Source organism: Rhea americana, unplaced genomic scaffold (assembly GCF_003343005.1).
Source record: "Rhea americana isolate MKP2758 unplaced genomic scaffold, rheAme1 scaffold_386, whole genome shotgun sequence".
NCBI lineage: Eukaryota > Metazoa > Chordata > Aves > Rheiformes > Rheidae > Rhea > Rhea americana.
In genome coordinates, this window is record NW_028186519.1 from 290,686 (window position 1) to 317,226 (window position 26,541).

Consider the following 26,541-nt stretch of genomic DNA (forward strand, 5'->3'; position numbering starts at 1 on the left):
GGAAGTGCTGGGTGCGAACAGAAGTGCTGCTGTGGTTCTTCACACCACTTGTGCATGTAGCAATGGCAGGTAGTCAGCTGAAAGTGTCTGAGATGAGGGCCCYGAAAAGGATTTACAGAAGCAGTGTGTCCCAAATTCCTCCTGCTTGGGGATCCTTTTATATTCCAGTCCTGGGGCGTGATTCAGCAGAAAGAGCTACCTCCARCTCCTACCTTTCCCCTGCCAAAGAGAAGTGTAAGCCTGAGCAATTCCCTTAGCTCAGGCCCTCTGGTTTGTTTCAAGAGATTTTTGGAGATRTTTCTTATACATCCAGGCTTGAGACAGCCCCCAGCTTCATGTTACCTCCTTGGGGCTCTTAGAGGTTCTGAATTTACAGTTTCATCTGTAAACAAACAACCTTTAATTATTAATTGATGCAATTGGGCTTTGAAGGGGGAACTTCTAGGAGTGTTACTGGGTGGTGGTAACAAAACTGGGGTCTTTTTTTGCAGATGATGYTCATAGGAATCAAGGCCTGAGGCTATATCTATCGCTATTAGCAGGAGCACTGTCAGCAGAGTCCCACCATGCTAAGAGAGGCATCACTCCCATTAGTCATTGGCCTCACCAGAGCACAAAGCAGACCCGAGAAGAGCCTTCAGCCACCTCTCTAGGACAGATTAAATTTAACCCCACAGTTGGACACATTGTGATTAATGAGCACAAAGACGTCACGTTCAATTGCTCCATTAAAGTACCTCATTGGCTGGTCAGGCCAGACACCCCTGGCATTTCCTTGTGGAAGGATGGGAGCGAAATGCACACACTGGACCGCATCGCCACCAGCCACTTCGAGATCTCCGATGAGGAGGAAGTAGCAATGACCTCCACCTTCAGGTAACCAGTGCAGTCCTTCTTGTGCAGATGGGGAGGAGGGGCTCCTCTAGCCCCCTGAGTGTTGGCTCATGGGGAGAGGCTGGAGGGCAGGTAGGTAGCAAAATTAGGAGGCTGGGACTTGGATTATGGTTTGGAGTGGGGGGAGGACTGAAGTTTGCTRTCACTAAATATCCAGAGCTCAACTCTTCTTAGGCACTATCCTCAATGAACAATGAGGAAAGCAAACTGCTGTACCTCGTTGACTGACTTCTGCCCATTCTCCCCATTTGCAGTTAAAGGCTATGCCAACCCGAGCAGCCAGGAGCGAAGATAATCTTCATTCTGGCCGCCCCTAGTCCTCAAAGCCTTGTTTTGGAAACCCAGCTTTTGTTAGAAGTGTGTTATGGGGTAGCTGATACTGATTCAAGCCCACCTCCAGCTTGACAGTATTACTGTGTCCTTCTGTGGAAGCTGTTTGCAGGACAAGTCTCCCTGTAAAAGCCCTTATATGGTCTCTGTTCTCTCTTGTAGCATCCGTGCTGCCCAGCGCTCAGATAATGGCTCCTATGTCTGCAAACTCAACATCTCCAATGTAGAGATTGCATCAGATCCAATCTTCATGCAGCTAGAAGGTGAGCTGGAAGAGAACGAAGCCAAAAGTGTTGATGGTGTGAGATTTGCTGAGATCTGTCTGAGGGGCAGTCCTAGGAGCTGTGACCTCAGAGCTGAGAGCTGCTGGCCGTCCACCAGCAATTTTAAGTATTAGATGGGAAGGGGTTTATTGCCAGACCTGGGGACAGCTTCAAGCAGGACAGTTTGAGGGCTGTTGTTACAGACATTGCCCACATGCATGATGCTGTAATTCCTGAATCTCTTGCTTCTCTGCTTGTGTCTGGACAGGGCTCCCACACTTCATTCGTCAGCCTGAGAAGTTGAATGTCACGAAGAACAGCCCTTTCAACCTCACATGTCAAGCTGTGGGCCCACCAGACCCTGTGGAAATCTACTGGTTTCGGAACAACATCCAAGTCAATGCAAAGCCTYACATATCCCCGTCAGTCCTGACTGTACCAGGTAAGCCTGGCAGTATCTTTGCATGCTGGGGAGGCCTGTGCATGGCCTTCAGGAAGGGAATGGTAGGAATGTGTCTTGAGCAGCCTAGCCTTACAGCCTGTCCTCTTGGCTTTACATCTCCCTATTAGGCAGATGRTGTGTTCCCATTCACCATCATAAGATTGTTGCAATCTATTTTATTTTTGTTTGGCACCATCCATTGCTGATGCTTGGCTGGAAGGCTGTAATCTTGTGTCACCAAGCACTGAGTCAGTGTTGCAGGACTGTGGTGGCCTATGGCAGACCTGTTCAAGGCGGGCAGAAGCAAGACCTTTCAGGCAAAATGGGCAACATAGTGTCATGGAGGCACAGGATAAAAAGCACATTCAATGAACTCGCACAGCATTGGTGTGGGTGCTGGACACCTTTGCTGCATCTGTAGCGTGGCATTTGAGCATCTCTTTGAAGACCTAGATGCTATTGTCAGGAGTTTAGTTTACAGCCCTGCAGTTCACATAGCATGTGCTCCCAGAATCTCAGGCAGCGAAAGGAATGCATCAGGAGGATGCAAAGGACAGAAGAGCCCAGTCTCTTGTGGGAGCTCCTTCCCTGCCCCGGCTGTGATCACTTTCACCCCATGAAGGCTTTTCCCCACCAGCAGGGACCCAGAGAGACTGTGGGATCTCCATCCTTGGAGATATTCACCACTTGACTGGACCATGAGAAATCTGACCTAACTTAGGAGTTGGATTTAACTTCAGAGATGTCTCTGCATTGAGTGGGGGTTTGGACTAGTGACCTCCAGAGGTCTCTTACAACCTCAGTTACTCTATTTTAACTCATCTTATTTTAGTGAAGGACTCTTAGCCCAAAGACTCATCCATGTTTTCTAGGGCACAGCAGTTAGTCTAATAAATAAATAAAAAAAMCCTTCTCTCCTATATCCTTACTATTGTGGGTAGAACATGGCAGTGTGTGTTGGCAGTTTTCTGATAGATTCCTCCTACCAGGAAGATAAAACCAGCTCAGCATAGGTAAGTTTCCCAAGAGGTTTGGCACAAAATATGAATGTCAAATTGTATAYAGCAGGGCTCAGCAGTCCAGTTGAGTTTGCAGAGATACCAGTTTGCAAAATTAAGCTCCAGCCTGCAGATGTTCAATCTGTCTCCCTTGCAGCCACTGATTGACCAATTGTGCCAGTCTCTCTGAGCTACCTCCCTGTTGCTAAATTGCTTAGCACTGGGGCCACATCCAGCTCTTGCAACTCTCCATCCTTACCACTGAGAGCATGGTTCTGCCCAGCAGCCATCTGTGCTGCTTATTTGGCAGCCCTGGGGACTGCYCTGTCAGGGATGATCTGGGAGCAACAATGCCTATGCAGCTGCCTCTGGCTGTAGAAATTTCCTCTGCAGAAGAAGGGCCTGCAAACTCTGTCCTACRCAACAAGCAGATTTTTCTTGTAGTTTGTGGCCAAGCCACCCAGTACCTTGCAGCTATTATGGGCTATTTTACTGGTTATRTGCTCTTTTGTCTCTAGGAGGCTTGGTGTAGGCCCCTGTATCATGTCTGCAGGCCAGCATGGTGGACCACAGGGAGAAAAGTCCTCCATTGTAGCATAAAAACTCATGTGATTTTGCTGCAGATGCAGAAAAGAGGATTTCTTGATTTGCTCTCAGAAGAAGGCTGCTAGCTGATAAGCAGCTAGACTATAACTGACTTGTCTCAACATCCAAAGATCTTTAAAAGGCAGTGAAAGTCAGAAGAAGTGACTCTGCTTGGATTTTCTGGCATCYGGTAGGCAAATGTTAGGTCAGGTCACTTGAACAGTCTCCCTCCTGGTCCAGGAGTCTTGTTGAACTTCGAGGAACTGCTGCTTTTTTTGAGTGAAGGCTCGGCATGTCCAGGACACTACAGCAAATCCTTACATRTTGCAGTAACAAGAAGGCATTTCACCAAAATCAACACAGATAAGGTTGTTTTTGATCCCCCTAATAACAGGGTGTTGCTACAGGATTGTGACCAGGTGCTACTACAGCTGGTGTCCMGATAGCCTTGATTTCTCTCTGGGCTTGGGTCGGTCCACAATGAATGGGTTCATTCTAGTTCTACAACTGCAAGACTGTATTCTTTCCACTAGAGAGGAAAAGGCTGTAAAACCAAGACCTGGACATYGCAAACAGCAATGAAGTGTGCTGGTATAATGGAACAGGCTGCTATATCGTCTCCTTTCCCCCTTTTCATCCAGTGACAGTTACACCCTCCCTCTTTGCAGCCAACCTTCCAGATAACTGCTGTATGCCTGGCTAAATGAGCTGCAGAGGCATATGGCTGGGTTTGTGCACTTCAGTGCAGATCTTTGAGGATTGCTGAGCTGAATTAAAACTTCTATGAATGTTGCACACAGTTTGAACTTCTCTTGGGGAAGGTGGCAGGGGAATGCTCCCAGGTACCCCTGCAGGTGTGCCCTGGAAGAACAGCTTTGCATTCGCAGAAGAGCCTTTTGCACGAGACCAAAATCCTGAGCCCTGTGGCTTGTTGGGGTCATCTCACACAGGCCCTGCTAACACTCTAGGGATAATGAGCAGGAGTCTGTACTTGGGTATTTCCAGTGACGCCGAAAGCAGTCTTATCAGCAGGGAGATTTGAGCAATCTTCAAAAAGTGTTAAGTCATCTGGTTCAAGCTATGGTGGTGGGCTCTTCTGCTTTCTGCCTTTCCCTTTTTGAATATGAAGCAAGTGCTTACTCAGGAGGTTGTGCAAGGCATCCATAAAAACACACAGTCCTATCCGTTCTGCCAGATCTCACACCGACCATGCTCACAAGCTTGTGGTGTGGAAGATGGGTGAATTGGCTTGTTGGGGGTCACCCTTGGCCACTGTGCTGCAGAAGGGATGAAGGAAGTGGTTAGTGCGAAAAGAGAGGTCTTTTGTGTTACTGAGAAAGAAGAAAGTAGCCATAAAACAAAGGAAGCCGTAAGAGTTTTCTGTGAACAGCAGGTGGAGGGTTGATGTGATTTGGGTGTTTTGGACAGTACAGCAAGCAGATCCTTGTTTTTCCCACTGCAGGTCTTAACGAGACAGCACTGTTCAGCTGTGAGGCTCACAACAGTAAAGGGCTGACGGCGTCAAACCCAGGGCAGGTCAATGTGAAAGGTAAGCAGGAACGTGTCAATAGCCTTACCTATTCAGTACAGATGTACAGCAGGAGCTGTTCTTGTCTCCACCCTTCCCAGTAATCATTCTTACATTAGSAGACAGGTGTATTTTTAGGATTTCCATATTTATTTTTCCCCATTTGAAACCTACATTTAAAAATCAAAACAGGATGCATGTTAGAGCATGGTCACCCAATGCAGTTCCGTCATTTGGGCAAGCATAGCTCTAGTGTTGCAGCCATGGGAGGAAGCACCAAAAAGCACATGTGAAAGTAGAACTGTCAAACTCAGAGGAGGTTTCGGAAGGGCTGCATCACTCTTTTCCTTCCTTCACAGCCTGGGCTGTGCTTATAATTTTCCATGGGAAATGATGGAAATTCTTGACATTCCTGATGGGAAGGAACAACTCTGGCAGTGTAAGGAAGTTGTTCCCAAAATATATCATTGGCACTAAGCAACCCAGAGTGCTGTTTTCAGCTTAGAAATACATAATACRGTTGAAATAGATCTGAAAAATGTCTCTTTGTACCTGCCCATTGGTCTAAAATATCCATAATATGCTGATATTGCAGCTATAGCCAAGGCAATCCATATATTTCACTACAGTCTGAAAACTACAGGAGTTGCCTGTGGGAAGCCAGACAGGCCATGTTTGTAAAAGGGCATGAGCTTACATGGGCTTATACAAGGCATCCAGGTTGTGGTACTTTTGTACAGGCCTTTCTGTGGCCACAGGTCCTCCCATGCCCCATGTGCCCTTACTAATGCAGCCCCACTGCCTCCCTCTGAGGTAGGCTGAGCATCCCACAGGCCTCCAGCTCAAGGCATAAGGACCAGATTCAACTCCATCCCCATCTTGGAGCCTGGAGTTTCTGCAGCCTGGAAATTTGCAGAAATAAGAGCATGTGGGCCCATGAGTTCAGTGTCATGGTGCTTCTGGACAAAACTGGCATACTTCACTTGTGGCATGGTGGGCAAATGCCTGTCCACGGGATACACTTTACACTAGCAATGTTTAGGCAGTATCAGAGAAGAGTGGACTCGTTTTTTCTCTGCAGGAATACCGTCTGCACCCACTAGTGTGCGTGTCCTGAACAGAACAGCCCACAGCATTGCAATATCCTGGGTCCCAGGCTTTGATGCATTCTCTGCTTTAAACAGCTGCAGTGTCCAGGTAAGCATGTGGCCCTTGTCCCTACAACCCACTTGTACATGGAGATTCAGGGGCAGGTAGTAATCAGTGTTCCGGTAGTCTTTGGTRTGAACCACACAGATTTTACTAGGCCATTAGTTTGGGCACATTGACTGAAATAAGAACTGTTCTGCCTGGACCCTGCCATCTGGGTAGCCAGTGGATTTGTGGTTACGTAAGGTAAGTGGTGCAAGCTCAACAGTGAGCAGAGTCCCTAGAGGTTTGGATCTGGGGCAGCTGGAGCACTGTTGAGTTGGGCAGGAAGCTTTGAAGAAGCTGCTGAAGACCAACTGTGGACCTGGTGCTGTCTGCTTAGAAAACAGCAGCTTTGCTGTGCCTGCTGCAAGGGCAAAGACTCTGCAAGAGGGATCTCACAGAGAAGCCAACAAGAGAAGTTGTGAAGCAGGATTTTGTCCCAGGAGCAATGTGGTTGAGTGGAGCAGAAACAAGGGGCAGTGGGAACAGCAGAGTCCCCCGTTGGGAAGAGCCCACATGGGTTTGTGCCTGTGAAGTGTGTAGGAGGAAACCACAAACTTTTGCACTTTTAGCCAGCTGTGCTATCCAGTTCCAGGGTAACAGTCATTTCCTTGGCTTACAACTTCCCCACAGAATTTATCTTTGGCATAGCCACATGAGCAGAGCTGGGTGACATACTGGCAGAGAGGTTTTGACATGAGGAAAAGAGTAATTCAAGGGAGGTGGTGGATTGTGATGGCACAGGCCGGTTTTCTCTGCAGTGCGGAGGTGCTGCTCAGCTACCTGGTCATTGCAAGGATGRGACAGGAGGAGCAGAGCCATAAACTGGGCTGTGCTGGGTGCCACTGCACAGCTGGCTGTTTGAGTGGGCAGAGTGATCAGGATACRAGTCCTGGTCCTCAAACTGTGAATCATTAAGGCAAAAGTTCATGCTATCCCTTTTTAGACATCTACAAAACAGACAATCAAGGAGAAAGAAGGGAACTTCTTAGATGGAGTTTTAAATCTCTCTCTTTGGGTGAGATAGTCAGATTGTCATATCTCCTCCTAGAGAAATGCCCAGCACTGGTCCAAGAAGCTCTTTGGGAGATTTTGAAAGTCTTGAGTTTACTAGCACATGCTTGTCCTTACTTTTATCTCACTGATTAAACACTTCCCAACCAAATGACCTTCCTAGTGGGGTTTGGAGATCGGGGCTCATCTCAACTTCCATTCCTGACATATTGCAAGCGCTTAGGAGGAGCTGAGGGGTCTGTCTCCTGGACATGTCAGTGGATGCCATCTGTATGCAGACAGTCCTGCAAGTAGTTTCCACCTGCTCCCTCTCTTTGATGTTGAGTTTCATAGTTCAAGCCCATTGCTTGCTCTCTTGTGGATGTGTTTTTTTATTTGCTTAATTTGAACTTCAGTTCAGATAACACAGTCTATTCTAGGATGAAGAGTAGCCACTGGCCAGGAAAAATTCTACATAATATAAATGCAGCCTATTGTGACTTAATTAAAGTTTCAGCATTTACAAACCCTTTGTATTTATTAACCTTAGTGTCAGAGCAATCCACTTAGGTACTTATCTCAAAAGTTGCATCTCTTTCGGGGCATAAACAGTTATCTGCTTTAAAAATGTTGTGTGAAATTTTACTGGCTGGAAGAGAACAAGCTTTGGGATCTGGATGATGACGACAACTGAGATCAGGGTTCAAGCCTGGTCCAATACCCTCCTATTACCATCTGATACCCTCCCATGAGTCAGAGCTCTGTTAGCACCTACTGATGAGCAAAGGACTGCACAGTGAAAAGAACTAGCAAGACAGACTGTGTTTCCTCCCTTTTACTCTCAGGAATCTTCCCCATTTCTATGTTACATTTCCTCTCCCTCCTCAGGAGGGATGCAATGTGTGAGGCCAGGTAAAAGTGAAAGGACTTACAGAGAAGAAAAGTACTAGTGCTAATCTTAGTGCAGTATCTACAGCTACGTTCCTACTAGAGCTCAGGAAGCGGGGTGGAGGGCCAAAGAATTTCCTATGACTTAATGTTCACAGTCTGTCGTTAGGAAGTAGCCTTTCAAATTGGAAAACAAGGCATATTTATGGCAAAAACATAGCTGTGACTAAGCCTTTTTTCTCCTGTCCCCTTTGATATCCCCCCTAGTTTGGGTAATGTGACCCACCCACCAAGTAACTCATTTCTGAACATATGGGTGATTAAAATAGAAGCTGTTATAATCATACATAGCAAGTTTCAGCTGATTAAGTTTGTAAAAAGCCTATTTTTTTTCTTTTAATACATTGATCTAATAGACTGTTTCTGGAAAGACAAGTTTAGGATAGAGATAACTCAGCTGGCTCAGAAGAATGGCCAGTCTTAGTGGTATTTTCAGAAGCTGTTTGTGTTGCTCGTCCCCTCATCAGAGTATTTTACCCTAGCTTTGTGACCTTCTTAGCCTTGTTCCTATCTGCTTTATGAGGCTGAAGGCAATTCTCTTTAACTTTTTGCTAGAAAATACTGACAATGTCAATGCTGAGTTTGTCTTGTATGGCCCAGGCTGCCCAGTGGGTAGTCTTATTCCTCAGTCACAAAAACAGGCTGCCCGCCACCCTCAAACCATGTTCAAAGGCTTTTGGGAGGACTGTGTAGCTTTGTACTTGTGATTCATGCTAAAACACAGGTGAGATGAGACAAAACTGCCTAGAGCTGGGAGAAAGGCTGTCTTTTCAAGGATATTTCATCCCAGATTGGGTTGTCTTTCAAGTTCATTGCCTTACTCACACTAGTGTCCCTCATTTTTGCTCTTTTCACTTTCCTCCCACTGCCTTGGCCCAGACTGCTCTCATGGTATTTGTTTTGTTCCCAAGACTTTGCTGATGTGCCTTACGGCAGGTCCCAGCGCATGCTGGGGCACTTTCTGGAGAGATGCGTGGGTGATGCATGCTGTCACATGGGCACTTACAGCCCAGCATTTCAGGGAAGCTCTTCAGCCCTGCTACTTGGAGTGAGGAGGTTTTCTTTGTGTAAAAAGTGTGATTTGTTTTTAATACATTGAATTCATTCATGCTGCTAAATTTAATGATAGAGTTTAATGAGGTCTGTGATTAGTTTTTCTAGAATGTTTCTTGAGAGAAAGTAGTGCTAATACAGTGAGAAAGGGACTGTGGGGCGAGTGCCTTTAGGACTTTGAAGAGTCACAGGTTGCATCTAGACCTTTAACAGCCTTGGCAGCTCAGTCCTCCCTGAATTTGTCTAACTCTCTTTTGAATCAGTTTATACTCTTGGCTTCTGCAACATCTGTTGACAATGAATTCTGTAGTATAATGATGTGTTGTATGAAAAAGGACTTGATTTTGTTTGTCTGAAACTTGCTACCTGGTAATTTTATTGTGCACTCCTTTTGCTTCTTATGGCACAAGAAAGGGCAATTCATCACTCCCCTTTCCACAGTAGTCACAGTTCTACACGCCTCTGTCTTGTGCCTGCTGCAACTGTTTCTTCTCTCCGTGTTTGAGACCTAGCCTTAGGCTCTGTGAATGGCCTGCTATTGGTTTTGCACTCAGTAGAGATGAGACAGCATCCAAGAACAAGGCCCTGGTGTTGTTTTGATGAAAGAGCGAGAGAGGCAGAGCTCTGGATCCTGTTTACAGATGTGAAATTCCTGCAGTGCGTCTCATTTCTGCAGGTTGTTGCTGACTAATCCCTGTTGTGGACTGCTTTTTTTTTTTTTTTTTTTTTCAATTAAGGTCAGAGAAGTTGTTCCACAAAGCAATGTCTCACTTCTGCTCTTCAGCACCTCAGTGCCTCCCCATGTGTATCACATCCAGCACCTGTGGCCCATGGAGGACTATAACATTAGTGTTTCCTGCAAAAACGAAGTTGGCTGGTCAGAGTTCAGCCCCTGGATAACAGCCAGTACTACTGAAGGAGGTAGGAAATGAGTAGCTAATATTGAAAAGGGCTTCCCTGCCTAAGTCATGCAGCTGTGTTTTGTGCAAGGCTGCCTGGATGAGATGCTAGTCTAGAGTTGTGAGTACTTACAAGCTGGGACATCTTTATTCTGTTGACTGGAGAAGGAAATTTACCCACAAGCGGTCACCTGCTGGAAATATTAAAAGCTATAGGAAATACTGTGTACTTTCTGGTTGAACTATGGCTTTTCCTAATGGCAGCACAAGCCCTCTAGGGAGTCTTTCTTATTCTGTTCCTTGATCCTGTCCTTAGGAACCCTGCAGAGAGAGAGCAACAAGCTGAATACAACAGCCAGGCTGCTGAGGGGGAAGGCATAGCTACTGGGAATCACAGGGATGTAGGAGCAGGGGATCTGCCTGGGAGYGGGCCTTCATTAGACAGCAGATCTTGATCTGCAAGAATTGTTTGCAGTCAGACTATGATATCCACAAGGGCTAGACACCTCTACCTTGCTCCCTTCACCTTCTTTCTCTTTGATTTCTGCAGCTCCAACCACTCCACCACTGAATGTCACAGTATTGTTCAATGAATCCACCTCYTCCCTGGAAATCCGATGGGTGAAACCACCCCTAGGGAAGATGCATGGGGAACTGCAGGGCTATCATGTCTGGTACGGGTGCCAGGACTCCAAGGGATTGGTAAGTCACTAGGGGAATGGGAAAGAGTGACTAAAGCATAGCAAAAATCCCAGTAGGGATCAAGCAGTGAAGCCTGTTTTGATCTTGGTGCTTCCCTATGTTCTTTCGGAGCCTGTTTGTCTTGTTGTCTTGTGCTCTCATCAAAACGTCTTTGATACAAATGGTCTCTCTGACATATATTTATGGTGGGCGTAGGTCATACAATTAATGTTAGGAAGAAGGAGTTCTGCTTAAAGAAGACAAGATGTTTGCCCACCATGGCTCCTTGCAGCTGATCAGAACCTGCTTTCTATAAAATAGAAGCGAGATGCTCTTCCTTGTGTTGAAAATCTTTGGTATTGTCTTTGGAGTGAGTGTCTGGGCTTGGTAGCATCCCATGGCACTTTTATCAATAGAATTAATCATAAGGCATTTGCAAGAATTTGTTCACTGGGATTTGAGTCATTCTCCTGCCTCACATTATAGTCCTGTCAGTAAAGTCCTAGATCATCATAGGTATTGGGCAAAACAGCCCAAGAGATGGGCAATGCAGCTTCCCAGCCAGGCTCTACATGTGGTTGGAGAGCCTTKGGAATGGAGACCTCAGGACACTCAGCAACATCATGCACACATATCCAGTCATTGCTTCAGCACTACGGTTTGGTCATCCTCTGTCCCAAGCTGAAAGCACTGAAGGCCTATATTCTGTGTGGAAGGAGTGACTCACATTCTTTTTTTGTAAGATATTGCATTTTCTGTTCTCCTTTTGTGTTTCTAAAAAAGAGCATGTATAGATCCAGCATGATGAAGTCAAGGAAACAATATTATGGTCTTGTGACTATCATAAAAAAAAAAATGCTGACACATTTGTTGTCTCACAAGCAATAAGTAAAAAACAAGACTTGCCCTCTGAGCTCTGGGAGATTGTATATTTTTGCTTTTTTTAAAGTCAGTTATGCAGTGAAGTTTCTGCATAGAGCCCAGGTCAGATAGCTGTTCTCATTAATGCTGGCTTTCAGAAGGCTTAAAAAAAAACTTCTGGTGAGGATTAGATTCAGATGAAAGGTAGGGGTGAAAGGAAGATTTCCTCTGGAGGGCCTTGACTCTTTGCAGAGAAGAGGTTGCAGTTGTGTTAATTGCTGATTCATTTCATCAGCTTATGGGTTTTATGGAAGAGCAAAAATGCRGGTAGTGATTTCAGCATACAGACAGCCAAGGGCAGGGACCAACACTTCTTTTTATGAAGTCCATTAGAAGATTAAGAAACACAGGAATGGCTTTATGCCTGTGCTGTAACCTATCTCCAGAGCACCTGTGAGTTAGCTAACCTTACTGTGATGCTGGATGCTCAAAAGCATCTTGCTAGGCTGCCTTTGATCTTCTTCTGGAGCAGATGGACAGACAGATTGAAGCTCAAAAGCAAGGTGCCTTCTGTCAAATGAAGCTCTTTTCTCTCAAAAAGAAAGTCTCTGGACAGGCTAAATATGAAATGGCAGATATTCCCTACTTCTTTTGTCCTTCCTGTGCTATGGCACCAGACGGCACAAGTACAGCAAATAACACATATCCTTCTCAGACTCCTCCCAAAAAGATAAACAGTTTACAAATCCCACACAATAAATACTATGAGATTCTTTATTTCTGTGTCGGCAGGGCCACCTGCAGGCCTGTTTTTCTCTACAACCACTCAAAAAAGGATTTAAAAACTGAAAATTTGGTTTATTTTATTATTAAACCAGCAATTATTGTATGACCCAAGGCACCTGAAGTTGGGACTTGAAGAATTTCCTCAACTATTACAAGATTCATAAAAATCTTTAGATTTGGCAGTTTTGTGCTGCTAGAATTGCTGTCACTGCTGAGTGACAGTGAATATAAACATGGGGACAGTGATTTTTTGCAAGATTCAGCTGTCTACAGGCTGTGTATCCCACACAAAAGCCTGTTGTCCCACATCTCGATAGATAGCKCTATACCAGCAATAGTGACCCATGAGGCACCAGTCATCTCTCCCACCACCTGCACTTTGCTGAGGCTGGAAGTCTGATACCCTGTGGCCTGTAACCTCAGCAGGGGAGTCATCAGATGGCCTAAAGAGGCAGCCTGGGTGGGAAGGGGGTCTCATCTGCAGTCCCTTTTTACTCACCCCATTGGCTGCATTGCAGACATTGCCCTCCTAAGGTGCTCTCCATGATCTGTTTGATATCTCTRTAGCTCTGTCCTCAAATGACATAGCAGAGCTGTGTGAGATATTAAAGGATCCTGGTGCATTTTTTACAGTAGCAGTGGGGAAATGGTCTCATCTGCATTTCCACCTAAGGATACCATGAAAGCAAAGCTATTGGGAAAGGGTGGGAAAATGAGGATAGGAGCTGAGCCAGCAGCGCATGTATCCACACAGGCAGGTTTCTGAGGACMTCTTCCATTAGCATGTATGGAGCTGTGCCTGGTGCTTGTGCATGTTTCACATCCATTTCTGTGGCTCTTTTATATGCCTGTAAACAGAAATTAGTTYCCTCCGAACACTTATTTCCTCCTCCTTGTCCACCAGTTCTCCTCTATTATTGTTTTTGCTTGGCCCTGGAACAGCCAGGCTCTGCTGTCCACACCAGCCTGCCAGATGTTTTGCWCATCACAGAGTAGTTGCTTTGCAGATGGGAGTCAGCATGGAGCAGAGGCAGTCACTTTCTCAGCTATTTGGCTGACTCACAAAAAGATCAGGAAATAACAGGGAATTTGCAGGGAAAAGAATGGCTTGTATTTTWGTCAAAGAAAAAAATCTGTGCCGCAGAACACAGCGACATCTACAATGTTACCAAGCAGGGAGATGCACTCTAAAACTGGAAATATTATTAGCTTGACACAGAACCACAGTCAGAAAATATCTGCCCCAAGATCTACTTTTTGCAGCACTTTAATGATCAGACCAGGAGTGCTGTGTCTAAATGCCAACAGAGGTACCTTACAGATGAGTGGAGGAGACAGATTCCGGCTGCCAGCGAGCATCCAAGCTCTACTGCTTTCGAGGCTTGCAAGCTTGTAAGTCTCAGCTGAGCAAGCCGAACACTTTTACTAGTTGTGACAACGAAGGCTGTGGGCCAACACGCGCATTACCAGTTCTGGCTGTGTTTTGCTGGTGCTTTCCTTTTGCACTCCCCTACCGTACCAGGCAAAACACCAGCACTGCGGAGGATGGCGCTCTGCCAGCAGAAGCACAGAGCACACACTGTCTCCGGACGGAGCTGGCTCTCCCTGTGCGTCAAATCCCCCATGTTATATAAGACACACCACGTGGTCCAAAGAGGGACAGAGCTACAGCGTCGTGGCGTCTTCTGTGCCAGCTTCTGTAAATCTGGTTCACAGTCTCAGTCAGGAAAGGAGCTTTAATTCTTGCTCTAAAAATGAAGATTGACATCCAAGTTTTTATGGGAGATATGTATTTTCAGGGAATGGAGGTGACATCCTGCAGAAGGGAGGGAGTTAGGAAAAGAGAGGCATTTCAGCCCTCAATGCCTTTCCTTCTTCCCTGCAAGACCACTTCTCAAGTGTTGCCTTCTTGCCTCTTTTCTAGCTAAAGCTATCCATCCCACTGCTGTGACAAGCAAAGAGCAATAGCAGCTGGAGGGTTAAACGGGAAACACTGCTCAGCTCCTTCCCAAATCCCATTTGGTTCTCGAAGGGCTATTATTCTCTATAAATAGCTTGCTGCTGCTGTATTTCCTCTGGGCTTTTGAAAGCAAAGTCTTGTAAAACCTTGCTAAGGGAACAACTCTCAATAAATCTCAGGGTTTCACTCCTGTTGTGCCCTTGGCTGGTAGGCTGCTCTCTCCCTCAACACAGGCTTTTCTTCCTTTTCCTTTTCCAGCAGAATGTCTCCTCTGAAGCCCAGCAGAACACCAGCRTGGCCATCGTGCCCGTGGAGACCACAAATGCCACATGCTCTGTGCGTGTGGCCGCCATCTCCAAGGGAGGAGTGGGGCCTTTCAGCAGCCCAGCAGAAATCTTCGTCCCTGCCAGTGGTGGTGGTGAGATGCCTATATCTTGCATGTGCAGCGTGATTACAGGAGGAGGGAGGGATCTAGCCAGTGAGGTGTGAAGGCACGTGGCTCGCCTTCTGTTTGCCCACTGGTTTGGTTATGTCCATCTGATCAGAATCCCCCACTGCTGCCCTGCTCGCTCCATATGGCATCCCCATGTTCCCATTTGGATGCTCTTGCCTTGGACTAAGCTATCTGGATAGAGCACAAAGAATATGGGATCTTAAGCATGCTTTGATAGCCAGAAAAAACTGCAGCCAGAAGAGACTTGCTCTCCCCGTACCGCTTAGCATTGCTAAGATAAACCCACTTATTGATGCATGCTGTTCATAGGCTATTTTCCCCCTGCCTTCATCTCCCTTATAACTCTCTGAGTTTTATTGGGTTTGATGTCAGCCGCTGAGAAGTCCTCCCTGGTTCCCAGGGCACTGCAGACTGACTCTCTCTCTCTGTCTCTGTTATGAGATGTTTTCTCAGGGTTAATAACCTCAGTCCCCTCTTCGACTGCAGCCTCCAGGAATGCAGACTCCTTTATCATAGCCCTGGGCTTTATCTGTGGGACGGTTTCTGTTGGACTCATCCTCTGCTTGTCTGTGGTCATCCAGAAAAGATGCATGGAAACAAAGTACGGGTAAGCCAAAGGGAAAACAGTCTGTGGTTGTGCACTAAGCTGAGCAGGTCACAAGCAGCTGGGGCAAGGCCAGACAGGGACGTTTTGCTTGCATCTAACACTGCACAAAGGGAGAAGGCTTCTGCCTCCTGGACCAGTGTCATTCCCRCAGATAGCATTGTGTGTGCTGGTGGTGAGGGAATGAGTATGGTTTTATTGCATGGTACTTCCCTTCCTTCCTTAGCCCAGCAGTTCACCTTTCACTCACTATTCCTATTTCTAAAGGGAAGTAGACTTGTGCAACTTGGTATAGGAGGAGTGCTCTTGACATTTTGACACAGTGATGAGAGAGCAAAGATGTATAATATCCTATGCCTTGTGGCCTCAAGAAACCCTCCTCCTGCCTCTTCAAACACAAACCTTTTCTGAACCAATGCCTGAGCGTGATGATCCTCAGTCCATCTAGTGGCACGCTTGTTCCAGTTTTCAGCYTTCTCCAGGCCAGAGAGACTGCCTGCTGGACTGCATTACTTAGCAGTGTTTTTAATAATGTAGATAAAGGACTGTTTTCTACTATAGTAAGCCAACACTGCTTCCTCCCCTTGTGACTTTCTAAGTGGCATTCATCTGCCCTGTGCCATTGTTTGTGGGAAACAATTGTGGTGTTCGTAGCTTTTCTTATAATCAGTATCATTTTGATATCCAATCACAAATGGAAATTTAATTAATCCCTTTGTAAGAGCATCATTTCAATAAGGTAGTATACTGAGCTGGATAAGGARTCACACCTACTTTGATCTCCCAAAGCATCACCCCTGATCCCACTTTGGAAACTCTTTTTTTTTTTTCAGGATCCCTTTTCTAACTTGTGTAACATTATGGAAATCTCTCTCTCCTTCCAATGCTTTTTCCTTGAAGTATCTTGAACAACCATTGTGTTTTTCTTCTCCAGAGCTGCAACTCCACATGGTCTCACATCAGAGATGTTGCACAGCATCTTCCAGCAACATGCGCACAGCCATTTCAGGGCTGTACTGTAGGGCTCCCTTTGATTTCTTTTTGGCTAAAGTCGCGATGGCCCCATGTGCTAACACTGAGCCTTGAAACATTGGAGTTATGTATCACACAAGCAAACAGATTGCTTTAGGAAGTGATTGGTCTGAGCATGACATTCCTACCAGTGCAGACTGCTGTGTGATTGGGAAATGAGTATCCCGTTTCCTCCCCAAAATACCTCTGTGACTAACTCWTTTATAGATCAGCCATGTTTATCAAGTGGCTGTTTTGATCAGACATTGTAAGCAATGGCACTGATSGAGTAAGAGGGAAATGAAAGAGATTAGGGCAAACATGTATTTCCTTCTTTACTGTTTCTTTCATTGGTAACAGTATAGTCACCCACCCCTGCAGCTGCAGCACTGTCTTCCTTGAATAGAAGAGAAAAAGCCATATGTGGTCCAGCATGTTCTGTTTCCGTCCCGCTAGGAATGCTTTCAGCAGAAATGATTCAGAGCTGGCAGTGAACTACACGGCTAAGAAGTCCTACTGTCGCAGAGCTGTTGAAGTTACATGTAAGTATTTTTTGTTCCTCTCTACTGCCAAGGAGGCAATAGAGGATATCTCAGCAGAGTCAACAGAACAAACCAGCAGTAAATGTGTGTATCCAGGTATAGGGCTGATTCTTTCAGCTTCTACTGTGTCTGCCAAGCTGGGCTTTCTTGCCCGGTCAGCCATGAAACCTTTATGCTCCATCTCTGGCTGGACAGCCTATGGGCATCAGCGGAAGCTTGGCTGTAGCAAAACTATGAAGCCCTGGCCCTTTCCCATCTTCCCCTGTTCGTACCATGCAGCACTCTGGTGTGTTTAGTCAGAGGCTCATTGCAAATGGTTATCCCATGGCTACAGTCTCTGTTGGAGGTAAGCTGAGCTCCTGCTCCCTTCTCTTACAGTGGGCAGCCTGGGCATCAGCAACGAGCTCCAGCAGAAGCTGCAGGATGTTGTCATTGACAGAAATGCCCTCAGCCTGGGGAAGATCCTGGGAGAAGGTAAGTGATGGTGGTGCCAGGGCTGGGGATGGACTTGAGGCTGAGCTGATGTAKTATGGAGTGTAACTGTTGCTTCCATGTACTCTTTCCTGTGTCATTCTCCAACTTCAGACCCAGGGGAGGTGAGTCAAGATGCCCAAGTGCTAGGCTGAGAATTAGGACCCCTGGGTTTGTGTCCTCATTCTGCCATTGATGAGACAAACCTTCTCCAGGTAGCCTTTGGGGGATGAGGTCTCTATCTTACAGCCTGTCAGATCTTTGAGGATATAATGATGTCCTAATAGGTGGTGCTCTGGGGTGTGGGTAAAATGTTTGCTTCTTTCCCGTGCTACAGGGGAGTTTGGGTCAGTGATGGAGGGACGTCTCAGTCARCCCGAAGGCACCATGCAGAAGGTGGCTGTGAAGACCATGAAGCGTAAGTTGCCCTGGCCTTGGAACRCTTAATATTGTTTGTTCCGGTGGGTGCCAGAGTTCCCTATCTGGTGCTCTTTTACCCTGGGCCATGCAGCACTTAATGGAGTCAGTCAAAACCATATGAGAGCCTTGCTCTAAGCTCCCACACCACCCACCATTCTTCTTTTCCTTCCCTGTGTGATTCAGACCTCTGGACTCTCATGGCTTAGTGGGATCACTGGGTCAAYGTTGCTGTCTCTCTCACTGCATCCTCCCTGTTCTTCCACCACCAGTTCTTGGTGTCAGCCAGAGAGAGACCAAACCAAGGCAGGTGTTCTGAGCAGATGCTGAGTAGATGCTGAGCAGCAGAGGAGAAAGCATGCTGGGTATTTGGGGAGAAATGTGTGGGTTGTCACATGTCCTTTTCCAGGTGGTGGTGAAGGCTGATGTCTTTGCTTGTTTCYGACCAAAGTTTTGCTGGGAAAGGAAGCTCATGTCTTTTGGCCAAGGTTCYCTTGAAGTGTTGGGAAGTGACAGGACTCATCTCCTGCTAGATGAGAGACTCCTGGCTTTTTAGGGGTCTCTAATCAAATCTAACCTTTTCTTCATACCACAGCCCCTCTACACCCTGAGCTTGGTGCTGCTGCCTGAATGGGACAGGGCTGCTCCCTGCTTCTACATATTAAATAAACCCGATGCTGGTGCAGACCACTGGAGTGAGGTCCACCCTAGTCTGTCTCTGCCATCCTGGTGGTCCCTTCCCTCTAGTTCTACATGGGAGATGTGCTGGAGCAAAGAGTGAGGACAGCAATGACTCAGGTTGTTAAAGCTCTCTGTGTTTTAAACCTCCTCCTTTCCTGTGCTTTCCAGTGGATAACTTTTCCCAACGGGAGATAGAAGAGTTCCTCAGTGAAGCAGCGTGTATGAAGGATTTCGACCATCCCAATGTCATCAAGCTCCTAGGTACAGACTATTGCTCCCTACCTTCTAGCTGAGATGGGTTTCCTGGTTTTGGGCTACAGACCCAGAGTGGGGAGTGCTTAGGTCTCRTTTATCTGTGGGAGGTGGTGCCTTTGCCCACAGGGCTCTGAAAACTGTTTTTTCCAGGTGTGTGCATCGAGCTGAGCTCTCAACAGGTCCCCAAACCCATGGTGATTCTCCCATTCATGAAATACGGCGAYCTGCACAGCTTCCTGCTTCGCTCACGGCTGGAGATGGCCCCCCAGGTAATGAATGCAGGGAGCAGAGAGCCCTGTGACTGGGAGGAGCGAGGTGGGAGGTGGGACTGTGTTTCTGTGTTTCTTTTGGGGATAATAGGCAAAACCTGCCTTTTTATTTTTATTTTTATTTATTTATTTATTTATTTTTGGTTTGTGGTCTTGCTTCCTGCCTTTGTCAGATGATGATGGTGGAATCTGTCTCTCACAAAAGCCTTCTCAGGATTCTCGTTCCAGAGTTCACCAAGACTGAACTATTTCTGTTGTCTGTTTCAGCTGAGAAGCTGAAGCCTTTCAGATACAGGGAGAACTTGGTACCCACAACCACATAATACTAGGAAAATTTAGCTCAGAGGGGACATCTAGAGTTTTCTGGTCCAACCTCTTGCTCAGAAAAGGCCAGTTTCGAAGGTAGATCAAGTTGCTCAGGGATTGTCTAGTCTAGTCAAGTTTTGAATATCTCCAAGGATGTAGACTCCACAGCCTCTCTRGGCTCCTGTTCCAATGTTTGACCACCTTCACGGGTAAATATTTTTTCTTAATACCTAAACAAAATTTCCCTTGTTCCACCTTGTGTCAATTGTCCTTCATTYTTCCACTGTGCACCTCTGAGCAGTGTTTAACACTGTCTTCTCTGTAACTCCCCATCATGTAGTTGGAAATAGCAGTTAGACCTCTCTTTTGCCTTCCTTTCTCCAAGCTGAACAAGCGCAGCTATCTCAGGCTTTCCTTGTATACCATGTTCTTTAGGCCCCATCTTGGTGGTCTCCTCTGAACTTGCTCCAAAATGTTGATGTTTTTCTTATACTGAGGAGCCCCAAAGCAGTATCCAGATGTGGCCTCACCAAGGTGAAATAAAGGTGAAGAATTACTTCCCTCAACCTGCTCGCTGCCCACTTGCTAATGCAGCCTGTTAAAAGGTTRGGTTTTATTGATACAAAGATGAACTTCTGAATCATGGTCAACTTGCTCTACATCAGGATCCAGGGGTCCTTTTCTGTAGAGCTTTTTCCAAAAATGTGTGATATTAAGGCTGCCRGAGGGAAATGCAAGGAGGAAAAACATCTAGCTGCAGGCAATGTCCAAATAATCTGAAAGAGGTGTGATGGGTATTCAGTGTTAAAACAGACCACAGCAGTGTATGGTTTGCCAGGACAGGCTCTTCTGGCTGGCAGGACAGCCTGGCAGACAGTGCTTACTGTTACTTCTAGAACAACTGTCCCAGCATGTGCAACTCCTGCAGGTTTGTGATTCAGTAAATCCTGTGGTCTGAGGCTGTTACCCAACAGGGATGACAGAGTCCACAGTGGCTGTCGCTGTGGGCTCCTTGTATTCTCCAAGAATAGCTAAACCAATAGGAGTTCAGCCAGTAGCCCTGAACAAGGAAGTGTTTCAGATAAGACAACATCTGTTAGAGCCTGGGGAAAGCCAAACACTCTCGTGCCTTGCAGTTCTGCAGCAGTCAGCATGGCCTGTGCACTGTCAGTCTTTCTGCAGAAAGGGCAAATATCCCTTTCTTTTAAGGAAGGACAATGCACATTGTCTGTGCTCCAGTCTTAGCCCTCTGAAGCCCTTGTTACTCCTCTGAGTGCTCGACCTGAACAGGGKTATTCTTTTAAGATGGTCGCCTGCCCTGTTGTGTCCTTCCCAAAGGACTTCCATGTTCTAACCAGTATCTTCCCATCCCAGTTTGTGTCCCTGCAGACATTGCTGAAGTTCATGGTTGATATYGCCCTGGGGATGGAGTATTTGAGCAGTCGTCATTTTCTACACAGGGATTTAGCAGCTCGAAATTGCATGTGAGTTTGTTTTCCTCCATTTCATCATGGATAGACAAACAACAGTGGAGAYGCTGTGGTTTTATACCAGTTGGAATGAACCTTCAACTTGGTTTTCCTTAAATAAGATCTCCATTGAACTTGAGAGACATGGAAAAATAATTCAGTCTGAGGTCTCTAATTCAGAATTTGTTTTATCAAACTTTTTTGTTGTCATTTTCTAAGCTGTAGAAAGCAGTGAGAGGAAGAGACAGTCATATACAATGTATTCCAAGGGCTAGCCTGTTGGAGACCTGTGCATTAGTCCTTTTTTTGCAGGCTTTGCCTCAACAGGACTTTCTGATGCTATTTCTGCCTGACAGGTTACGGGACGACATGACAGTGTGCGTAGCAGACTTTGGTTTGTCTAAGAAGATTTACAGCGGTGATTACTATCGTCAGGGCCGAATAGCAAAAATGCCAGTGAAGTGGATTGCAATAGAGTCTCTGGCTGACCGCGTGTACACCACCAAGAGTGATGTGGTAGGTAAATATGGTTGGTCACGCAAAAAGAGGGGGTCTTTAGTTGGAGGACTGATTCTGAGGGCTGCTAGGTGTAGTTGTTCATATTTGTGGCAGTTCATTATGTTTGTTTGTGTGCCTTATAAATGCAAAAGCCGGAGGAACAGGAGGGTGTCAGTAACAAGATGCACTGACCTTTCATTGCCTGCCCAATATCCTGGAATAGGTTTACTGAGTGGGCTGCTGGGCTATTCTGTGCCACTGCTTATTTCCAAATTCGGGGAAGGCAGGGTTGGAAATATAACTATTAGCATTGTGCAAAAGCCCAGTGGACATTAGAAAATGACCTTTCCCAATGAAAAGACTCATTCATTCCTCCTGGAAATGTCCTTTCAGCATGCTTTCCCTTTGTTCTTGCAGTGGGCATTTGGTGTTACCATGTGGGAGATAGCAACGCGAGGGATGACGCCGTATCCAGGAGTGCAGAACCATGAGATCTATGAGTACCTCTTCCATGGGCACCGGCTCAAAAAACCTGAGGACTGCTTAGATAAGCTGTGAGTGTTTCTCTCTACTCCTGCCTCTAGACTGCAGTGCAACCTGCTTGCTCACCTCCTGGTTGTGGAATTAACCTGTGTTTTGCTTATCCTAGGCCGAGGCTGTTTTTCTGGGGCATTACTCATCGTGTGGCAGGCTTAGCTCAGTTGGTTAGAGCATGGTGCTGCTAATGCCAAGCTCGTGGGTTCAATCCCCATATGGGCTACGCTGAGGGTAGACTAGATGATCTCCAGAGGTCCCTTCCAACCTTACCATTCTATAATTCTATGATTCTCTTCCCTTTGCAGTTCTCAGTTCTTAATGTCCTTTTTTGTAAGGACACAACAAGTAACACACGTTGTGGATTTGTGGCTTAGCACCATATTTGGCTGAAAAGCCCCCAGACCTGTGCCTGGTGGTGCAATTAAAGAATGTTCCCTTATGACTATATTCCCAGCTGCTGCAAACCTCTCTAAGTAGAATAAGAAAACCCTGTACCAGAGAGAGAGTTACCTTCCGTTTCACCCTAGAAGGGTTCTCTGGTGATTTCTCTGACAGTCCTCAAAACAAAAATTGTTAAAGAATGAATTTTTAAAATGACAAGGACTTAACCTTCTTTTCTTTGTGGGGTTGACTGGCAGAGATTTTACAGGAACCCACAAGTTTATGCTCAGAAGAAAACTAAGCAGAATAACAGTTTGGGACAAATTTTAAATGAAAGCATCGCAGAAAGAAAAAGTTCAAAACCTTTAAAAATTTTCATACTCTCAGTTTCAAATAGCCMAATAAGAGCCAAATCTCAGAGTAGAGCAGAATTTAACCTAGAGATAAAGAAAACCATCTTTTTAGTTCCAAGCAAACTTCTGCACGGAAATCCCAATGAAAATCTCCAAAGGAAGCAATGTGTTTGCAGGGTTTGCACAGAAGGCTATTGAGCTGAGCTGTTTGCAGCATGGTGGGGTGGGAAGCRCGAGAGATCACCTAGCTTGGTCCTAGGCTGTGAAGACAGGAGCAGTTTGCCATTTGTGGTGAAGGGATCAGACTTTTTTCTTTTTTTCAAAGATAGTATATATTTTAGCCAAAAGGTCTTTGCTGGTGATGCTGTTCTCTACCCTGCAAGTTGCACTCAGTCATTCTGTTCCTAAAACCAGCAAACTTGGAGAAGGGAAAAGGCCACATTAGGAACCTGAAAACATCTATGTTTCTAAGCATCTCAGAGAGGGCTTTTGTTTGAAGTTGACTGAGCTGTCTTTAGTCCCTGAGTTATTCTCAAGTACCGTTACAGCTGAAAATGTTTAAACCCCACCATGCAGCTCCATGAACAAGAGSTGCAAACAGAAAACTGTCAAATTAGCAAAGTTGGTAGGGGTTGTGCGACGAKGCTTCAATGGTCCCTATTCAAGACAGTAGCCAAAAGCCTGCAGTCCCCTACGAAAGAGTGTGTTTGTCATAGGCTTGAGGTCCTTTCTCCTTCATAGCTGCCTGCCTTACCAAAGAGCACAGGGCAGATCTGCAAGGTGGGCACGGCACGTGGTGAGTRCCAGCACGGCCCACAGGGAGAGGTTTGCAGCCATGTCCTGCAGCTCTCCCCCTCTCTTTGCACGGCTGTAATATGTTTGCTACGTGAACCACATGGAAAGTTTGACTTTCCCAGGGGAACTACTGGCAAGCAATTATACCCAGAGATGTTACTCAAGCCCTGGAGCTTGGGGTGTTTGAAAGGCCTTTCCTTGAAGTAAGCAGCAAATAGACCTTTTATTGGATCCAGTCTGCTGGATGGCAGATGAGATGGTGCACATTCAGCAGTTAATTGCTTTCAAAGAGGTGCTGTGAGTTTCCACTTTGTCCTGATGTCCCTAGTGAGAGAGGACACCTGCAGAAACAGTCCTGTAATTGGGCAGCTGCATGTGTATGGTGACAGACCAGCCTAAGAGGAGGAGTTGGTTTTGCTTTGTTTTAAAGCATAGCTGCTCAGGGCTTTACCAGYTCTCAGCTGTCTGTGAGGAGCAGAGAAACTAGCACACGTACCTCCCATAGCCTAGCACCTAGTAATATCCTGCATGATACCAGCTTCGTCTCCATGCTTCCCAGGTATGAAATAATGWCTGCGTGCTGGAGAGCTGACCCGGCCAACCGACCGACATTCTCACAACTGAGGGTTCATCTAGAGAAGCTGCTGGAAAGCCTGCCTGCCATGATGGAGTCCAGGGATGTCATCTACATCAACACAGGCCCATTGGAGGAGAGCCTGGACTCCACCCAGGACTCGGGGTTCCCCCAAGCAGACTCTAATTTGGACCCTGCAGACATTGCCGAGCTCTGCTGCTCCCAGGCGGAGACAGCGCTGGTGGCCGTGGATGTCCACAGCGATGAACGATGYGGGGCAAGGTATGTCCTCAAGGGCACCAGTGAGGAGCAGCTCAGCAGCCTGGTGGAGGAGGCTTACGTACCACTGCTGCCTGATGCAACAGCCCCTGTGGGCCCAGCATGGTCCGAGGCGAGCACCTTGCCTGTGGACAGCTCGCTCACGCAGGCACTACCACACACCGACAGCTGCATGGAGGATGCTGAAGTGCTGTGAAATGGGAAGGCTGTGAAAAGGGGAATGGAAGTCATCCTAGTGAGAAAGTTTCTAGGGAGAAAGACAGAGATGTTATATTTTAATAAACAATGGTCTTATTTCTTCTTGCATTATTACTTTCATATTGGAAGATGTCCCTTCCCAGGAGCTGTTTCCTGGGTTGAAGTCATGATGTTTTGGTTTTGGTTGGTAATTAAATGCTAGAACTGTTTTTTCTGTGTTTGGAAGGCTTCTGATACTTAAACTCTTGGGGCTCACACATCAGAGACAGCCGCTCTTCCCTCGCCGTGGTGGAGATGGAACRATGGCAGCAGCTACCTAGTGTGGAGGTGTGAAAGRAAACAGATATACTAGCAGGTCTCCMTGTGCCAGGAGAAGGCATGGGAGAAAGTCCAGCCTGCCTTYTGGAGTGCGCTTTGGCTGAGGAGAGGCTTGTGGTGACTTTGGGAGSTTTAGGCTCTGCCTCCCCTGGTGCCTTGAGCGGGGATCCTGTGGGAGACRGCTCTCAGGGCTGCGTCATCCCTGGACAGACAGGTGGCTCCTGATGCATCAGTGTCGTGGAGATGCCAGGACAGGGGAGGGCACCRGACCAGCTGGGACTGGGCAGAGGTGTTTTCCGGTTAAAGCTGTGGCCACTTCTTCAGCTTCTGCAGCTCTCAGTGGAGAGATGGCTTTTTGAGTTAACAGCACATGGTTTTGCAAGCATGACCAGTCCCTGATGGCACATTCTCACTTCTGTTGTTCAAACTGGTCAGTGGACAACTACCCTGTGCCTGCACCCAGATCTGGGTGGGAGCCAACCTTAGGTATCTGTCTTCTCCCTGTTCCAGTATTCATTATCCCTAGTGTACCTGTTTCCTGTAAGTGCAGAACTGGAGAACCTGCTCCAGTTTCAAAGGAAAAATAATGACACTTCGGGGTTTCCCATGAAGGCGGTCAAAAGAGAGGGTGTGATTTCAGAGCAGGGAGGATTGCTCATCTGGAAACTGTAAAGTTCCCAGTCCATGCTTTGTTCAATGGGGAGTTACAGAATCTCAGATGAAGTGGAGAACTGAGAGTCAAGGCTAAATTATCTGCACAGTGCTGTCTGAGGTGCCTCGGGAACTGGAGATGGTAAATGTTGGCTTTTTCAATGGGAATCACCATGAATGGTAGGGGAACCTGATATACAGCCCATACTGAGAAACATCCCAATCAAAAATTGCAGGCAGATCCCAAACAGGAACACAGGTCCCCTTTTCAAAATTCCCTTTTCTCAGACCACCTATTTCAGTCMATCTCCGTAGCATCACAGCTCAGATGGAGGCACCAGCTCTGATAGTTGCTGCAGGGAGAGTTGGTGAGTCAGAGACCAGCCCTGCAGTGCCAGGGTGTCCCTGCAAGCTCCTCTGCAGGTATTTCCAGGGAATATGCAGAGAAAATGAAGAATCTTAGTTCAATAATAGGGAAGAAAGAAGCTCTAAGAGGGGAGGTTTCCCACAGGGATGGACTACCTTCTCCTCCAAGTTCCCCCTGCTTATGTTTTGCCCCCAAAATTCTCCCTGATATCCTCCCTTGTGGATACTGGTCAGTGGGCTGGTGGTAACAGGGTGGGCACCCCATGGTGCTGGGCTCACCCGTGCTGGGCCCTGTTTTCTCAGAGCTGATCTAGGCCTTGTCGTCTTCTCCCACAGTTCGGTGGCTCCACTGGCCTTGTGGGTGATCACACAKCACAGCCACCACGGGAAGGGCTGGTAGGCCCCATAGGGTTAAAAAGGAGGGGAGCTTGTTCAGCATGGAGGCAGAAGGAGTCGAGTTCCAGGAGGTGCATTGTCAGCCACATRGTTCTTTCAACGGGAATTTCAGCTGTGCAGTGTTCTTGTTTCATTCCAGAGGGCATGTGATGGCKTGGACCTTCTGAGCAGTCTGGTGCTTATATTTCTCTTCTGTTTCGGGCAATTTCCACTTTTGCCATAGCATGGACTGCTTTATAGCAACCCACTGCAGAACAGAGAGATGTCTTAGTCTTTTGATCCCCTCTGCTGTGTGGGCAGTTAG

General features: G+C 46.7%; 1 protein-coding gene across 4 annotated transcripts; it reads left to right on the forward strand.

The window, feature by feature from the left end:
* The first annotated feature begins 695 nt into the window (after nucleotides 1–695).
* MERTK (MER proto-oncogene, tyrosine kinase) lies at nucleotides 696–24,715 on the forward strand. 4 transcript variants are annotated; one of them, XM_085313453.1, is made up of 18 exons: nucleotides 696–876; nucleotides 1,387–1,487; nucleotides 1,756–1,929; nucleotides 4,975–5,061; nucleotides 6,122–6,237; nucleotides 9,963–10,146; nucleotides 10,675–10,826; nucleotides 14,671–14,830; nucleotides 15,308–15,473; nucleotides 16,938–17,023; nucleotides 17,402–17,497; nucleotides 17,832–17,912; nucleotides 18,761–18,853; nucleotides 18,998–19,116; nucleotides 20,797–20,906; nucleotides 21,248–21,407; nucleotides 21,807–21,943; nucleotides 24,015–24,715. In XM_085313453.1, exons 1-18 carry the CDS (start codon nucleotides 797–799, stop codon nucleotides 24,502–24,504), a joined length of 2,592 nt encoding a protein of 863 aa, XP_085169579.1. In that variant the 5' UTR covers nucleotides 696–796; the 3' UTR covers nucleotides 24,505–24,715. The 4 variants fall into 4 exon arrangements, with proteins under 4 accessions (XP_085169579.1, XP_085169581.1, XP_085169582.1 ...); XM_085313455.1 differs by having other exon boundaries at nucleotides 15,320–15,473; XM_085313456.1 differs by having other exon boundaries at nucleotides 15,353–15,473.
* Nucleotides 24,716–26,541: the final 1,826 nt, after the last annotated feature.